The following is a 5,870-nucleotide window of genomic DNA, read 5'->3' on the forward strand; positions in this document are numbered from 1 at the left end:
TTCAAGTAAATGTCAAATTCATATGACTTTTTTTTAATATTTTCTCTTGGAAAAGGCAAAAAGTTAGCACAATACAGCCTCATCTTAAGTATTTGTGTTAAAAACTGTTCTGAAAATTTGGTAACCTATACAAATTTATAGTGTTTTTCTTAGTCTTCACGTCTAAACTACTATTTAGATACGTTTTTTCCACAATTAATTTACAAAATAATATTTTTTTGTTTCTGACTTTGTTTACGTGTCATTGTCAGTGTCATTATAATGAAATTGTTTTTGTGTCATTTTCATTTATAATTTAGGAAATTTTTGGCGTAAATTACTAATGATCGGTAATTACTATACTATTCGAAATTACTTATGTAAAAATTATTGTCAATAAAAACATAAACAATATACTTTTTATCAAAATCTATGATCTATTATTGTTGAACAAGTGAAATAATATAAGAAAAAAAGCAAAATAATGTGTGAACATTTTAACATTATAGGTAAAACAGCGTAAACTTACGTACTTTAAATGTCATGGTTCGCGGACCTCGCCGGCAAGGCAGAAAGCCTGCTAAACAACCTCGACGAACAGACAGGTGCAGTCCTGCGGAATCATAATGGCATAAAAGAAACGTGGACTCCAAAGAAGAAAACTAATTCTAGGAATACGAAAAGAAATCCAAATGTAACCGAAACAAGATCTAGTTATGGACCTTCAGGTTCCCCAACAAAATTTCACCAGTCACGATCTGCAATCAAACAAAGTCAGGACAATGTTAGAACACCTCAAGAAAATAACAAAAGAAAGTCGCCAGCCAGAAAACCTACTCAATATAATCTTAATAACACTCCAAAGACAGTAGTTGGTGATTTTAATGACAATAAAGTAATGGATCAATTTGGCCTTAGACATAGAAGTAGGTTTACTTAAATTGTACTTTAATATATATATATTTTGGAAAAAAAACCTTAATTTTAATTCTCTTTCTTTTCAGGATATAGTTTGCCTTCAGATTTAGAAATAATAGACAATGATAACATAGCTTATAATATGCAGAATTGTGAAATTGAAAATGCAATGTTGAAAAATGAACTTAATGTCATGAATAGGGAAGTTTCAGAATTGCTCGACAGATTAAGCAAAACAGAAGATGGTATGCATTTATTTGATATTATTACAAAAAGTATCTTCATCTATTTAATAAGAAATATATATTTATATTATCTATACTTATCTTATTTTTCCATAATATCTATGTGGTTAATGTTGGTTATTAGAACTGAAAATCACACAGACTAAATATGAAAATAGTGAAAAACTAAACCACATGCTAAAAGAAGAAAAGGATGCATTGGTGACACAAGCCGATAAAATAAAACAACAAGAAAATGAAGTGAACAATATACAGAGCAAATACATAGAGCAGAATCAACATCTGGAATCAAGTATTCATGCATTGGAATATAAAAATTCTGAGTTGGAAGAAAAGTAAGTATTTTGTTGTGTCTGTAAAACTAATTTTAAATAGATTTTTTTATTGTAAATTTTATTGATAATATCCAGAGTAATAGTCTCTCTTTCTATATAATTTTTGGAATAAGCAGACAGACAAATAAGTCACCTGATGGTCACCATCCCTCATAGCCATAAGAAGAACCATTTCATACTTCCCATAATGCGCTACCAACCTTGGCAATTAAGATTTTATATCTCTTGTGCATGTAGTTACACTATTTATATAAAGTATTGCTGTTTCATGGTCAAATTGATAACTGGGTAGAATGTACTTACACATGTTTATATATCTTTCCTATTAGTTTCATGTATATTAGACTGTAATAGTATGCTTTCAAGTACTTTTTAGATATTGATTATACTTTTCAGCTTTCAAAATTGTTGCTTGATTTTATTATAGTAATATTCTATAATAAGAAAAATATGTATTATATTCTAAACCTAATAAATTTTTTTTTTTTTGAAATTACTTTATAAATTTAAGAAAATATCATAATAAAAACATAAGTGTAACATGTCAAATGTGGCAGGAATTTGTCTTTAAGTTTACATTTTAAGATTAAGCAAGTGTAACTTTTATTTCAGAATTAAAACACTCACTGAGGAATTAAGCAATAAAGAGGCAGCACAAAATAAATTAGAGAATGAGTTACGTCACGCTCAAACAATGATTACTGAAAAACAAAATGAAATTGAAAAGTCATCAGCAGAGTGTCATCGATTGGAGAAAGATTGGGAAGCTTACAAATTGAGAGTTAAGAATATGCTATTTGCCAAAGACAATGAAATTAAGTCATTACGTGAGGGAGCGAATCAAACAGAAGATACAAAAATGTTAGTGGAACAGATAGAGTCATTAAAGTAAGTATTTTATCTAATCATTTAGAAGTTTTTATTTAATTTGATTTTGATTTATACATTGATTATAAATTATAATCTATTCTATTAATCTACACAATTATCAGATTTTTATTATCTGGCTTTATACAAATGTATTTTTTTTAATCTACATTTCGTAATCAAAGTTAACTCATTTATTGCGACGCAAGCCGATTGGCGTGTTTTCTCTTTGTGCATACCACTGAAAAAAACGATCAGCGTAAGCCATTGTTGCCTTTACTAAAAACAGTTCTTAATACAACTAGTAAGGCGACTTGTTTTTTGAATTCAATAATTTATATAGATGATATATTATATTATATATATTAAAATACAATTATATATATAATTGTATTTTACTAACATAATAAAGGTAACTATTGAGTTTCTTGCCGGTTATTCTCAATAGAATCTACACTTCGAACCGGTGGTAGCTTTACTTTTAATATATAGTTCTGTAAAATTAAGCATTCAAAAGCACTTGTAAAAGCGTAATAAAACCTTCGTTAAACGCTGATTAACGATAACTTTGTCAACGCATTAAATAAATGGTTCTTTAAAATTGTTAAAACAGCTAACAAGTTTTTGTAATCTTTTATTTATATAATTATATAAAAAGTAAAATTAATAAAACTTAATAATTACATGTACCATATGCCTCCAAAATACAACTGGTATTTTATATGATGTTTATTGTTTTGCATAATAGAGACTGAAACCAAAAAATAAAGTAATGGCTCAAATACATACGACCATAATAATATAGTATGGTAACACCCTGTATATGTCCCCTATATATGAAACCATAAAATAAAGTTATGGCTCAAATACATATGATCATAATAATATAGTATGGTAACAGCCTGTATATGTCCCTGTAAATGTTGTGGGCAAATGCCTCCTCTTTGTTTCGTGTTTTATCACATTGATCTTTCACATTAAAGGCCGATTTCCTTTAAATATCCACTTCTAGATAGTTTTAATTAGCGCGATTCCGACTGGCTATGTGCGTCATCTCGTAATACATATACGGTTACCCGTTGTCTTCTTCGAGTCGTCAGTTCTGGTTTGAGAGTGCCCCTTTTCTCTTTTTGTAAGTCCTGGCCTCCTTTCAAAGACTTTTCTACTTCATCGGTTATAAGACCTTCGAATGATATGCCATACTCATTGACAGTTCAACTTAGCTCTACTAGACTATATTACCAATTCCAAGGACCCTGACCGAACCTTAGCTTGCGGATGAGGTCGAGCATAGAGTACCAGAAAAGATCCAGACCTGAGGAGAGTCTTGGTTCTTTCGCTGGTATATAATTTGATAATGCACTACCAGTAATTTAAAGCAGCTGTAATTTGACTTTCCAAACGAAATTCTACAAATTTAGTACATGAGTTATTTGGTAACGTTTGACTCTTTATTTTTCATGTTCTGCCCTCGGCTCTCAATCAATCTAATTATTTTTCCTCACAGAGAAGAAAGGGAAGATTTATCACAATCAATAGCTCGTGTGCGTCAAGAATGCGATGATATGAAACAGAGCATGACCCAGCTGGAGCAAAGACACAATGCAGCCGAGCGTGTCGTCTCAGCTCTACGAGATACGCTGAAGGAAGAACATAGTTCTAGAAATAGGGCAGAAGTACAATGTCTTACTTTGGGAAAGGTAATATAGGGATAAATTTATTGATAAATATTTAGAATGTTGTTATGTTCTTATTTCTTTTTTTAAGTTATTATGTATTAAAATTGAATTAAACTATTACAATTGTCATATCGTAAGTACTAATGCTGGGCAAAAACCTCTACCTGCTAGAAGGTTTGGAATGTTGTATTTTTTTTCGGATTTTCTCATAAAGACATCCGTCAGCGCTAAACACGGAGGGGTAATGAACGTAAATTAAACACGAACCTTCAGTGGTATTTTAAGGGATTTTGCATTGCTATCTTTGGTAAACATCTACAGGTTCTATCTTGTTGAATAAATAATTACCTATAAATAATTTAAGATACAAATGTTGTTAATTTATTTTTATGAAAATTACGTTTTTCAGGAATTACAATCGTTACAAATCGAGTCTACGGAAACTATAGCAAGCCTGCGAGCCGCTTTGGAAAATAAAGAAGAGGAATTAAACAACCTAAGGGAGTCAGCGTCCGCTGTTCCCATGACTGACACCAGCGCGTTGAATGTGGCTGACTATGACGTCATCAAGGATATCGATAACGAAAAGATACATTATTTAACGCAAATGCTGATACAGAAACAAGGAAAGATCGATACACTATTGGCTGATAATAATATACTGAAGATACAATTGGATAAATTACAGGTATGTTCTTAAAGTGACGTTTGAATATATGGTGTTTACGTCTTTTAAAATACAAGTTATACCTTTAGAAAAAGTTGTTAATTAAATTAAACTAAACTTGTTATACTAATAGTAACTGTAAAAAACCTTCTGTTGGGCTAACGCTTTCTCTTTTGGTTTTTACTTTTGGTTGAACTGGAGATGTAATCAAAAGTTAAGCGCATAAATTAATATTAATTACTCTTCTTTATAAACGTTGTCACCCGCGGCTTTGCTGTAGTTTTAGCAGTTAGTCGCCAGATGTAAGGAATAAAAAAGTAGTCTATGTTCTTCCTTGAAGTTAAAGCTTGCTTCGTTCCAAATTTCATCAAATTCAGTTCAGTAGTTTGGCCGTCAAAGAGGAACAGACAGATAGACAGACGGTATACATATGTCCACAGATCTATCTGCAATTTTAATTATAATTTCAGTCAAAACACCGATCAGATTTGGCCTCGCTTCGTTCGAAATATTCACACAGCGTTGTACACTTACAAGATGGCGACACTCGCACCCGCTCCAGACTGACCTATTCCGGATCACCCCTCTCTGCGTTGTCATTACGTATCGGCGTTATGATAAAGAGATTTCCAATATTTAGACTACTCATTTTGATTTATATGGTAAGATATATTGATTTCGTATTTCGATATAAGTTACATTCTGAATTGTAATAAATCGGTATTTATATATATATACAAAATTACAGATTGGGCTTCATTTGTGGGTGCTCACAGTGCTCTTCACGAACACGCCAGAGGACTACGTGCCGAGACCAACGAAATTATGAATATATAACGTATTCTATATATAAACGAAAATCACACAGTACCTTGTGTAAATATAGCAATAAATTAATTTGACACGCGATTGTGAAATACCCAGCTTCTCAGTCACAGATAAGAAACTTATATGAATTGATTTTAAATTAAAAAAAAAAATTATAATATATGTAACTATTGTCGTATAAAAAAATGAAATAAAAGCGTATTCTGTCGTGAATCTCTCCAAAACATTAGTTCTTCATGCCATATCTTGACTTGCCAGTATCTATTTTATTAACTTACAACTAATTTTAACGTTCTCTTCCTAAATAAAATTATATTTTTTTATTTAATTATGTTACAATCAATAAATTGTT

General features: G+C 30.8%; 1 protein-coding gene across 1 annotated transcript; it reads left to right on the forward strand.

Moving 5' to 3' along the window:
* Window positions 1-262: 262 nt before the first annotated feature.
* LOC125071299 (golgin subfamily A member 5-like) lies at window positions 263-5,870 on the forward strand. The gene is made up of 9 exons (XM_047681487.1): window positions 263-329; window positions 489-905; window positions 984-1,142; window positions 1,267-1,477; window positions 2,090-2,365; window positions 3,852-4,044; window positions 4,433-4,711; window positions 5,161-5,352; window positions 5,439-5,870. The coding sequence occupies exons 2-9, from the start codon at window positions 518-520 to the stop codon at window positions 5,517-5,519; spliced, it is 1,779 nt and encodes a 592-aa protein (XP_047537443.1). The 5' UTR covers window positions 263-329; window positions 489-517; the 3' UTR covers window positions 5,520-5,870.

The sequence above is a fragment of the Vanessa atalanta genome, chromosome 19 (assembly GCF_905147765.1).
Source record: "Vanessa atalanta chromosome 19, ilVanAtal1.2, whole genome shotgun sequence".
Lineage (NCBI taxonomy): Eukaryota > Metazoa > Arthropoda > Insecta > Lepidoptera > Nymphalidae > Vanessa > Vanessa atalanta.

Excerpts from the sequence above, each read along its gene's own strand:
- LOC125071299 (XM_047681487.1), top strand. The coding sequence starts at position 518 with ATGTCATGGTTCGCGGACCTCGCCGGCAAGGCAGAAAGCCTGCTAAAC. Across the intron at positions 4,045-4,432 it reads AATGTCTTACTTTGGGAAAG|GAATTACAATCGTTACAAAT; the intron begins GTAATATAGGGA and ends TACGTTTTTCAG. Across the intron at positions 4,712-5,160 it reads TACAATTGGATAAATTACAG|TCAAAACACCGATCAGATTT; the intron begins GTATGTTCTTAA and ends TTATAATTTCAG.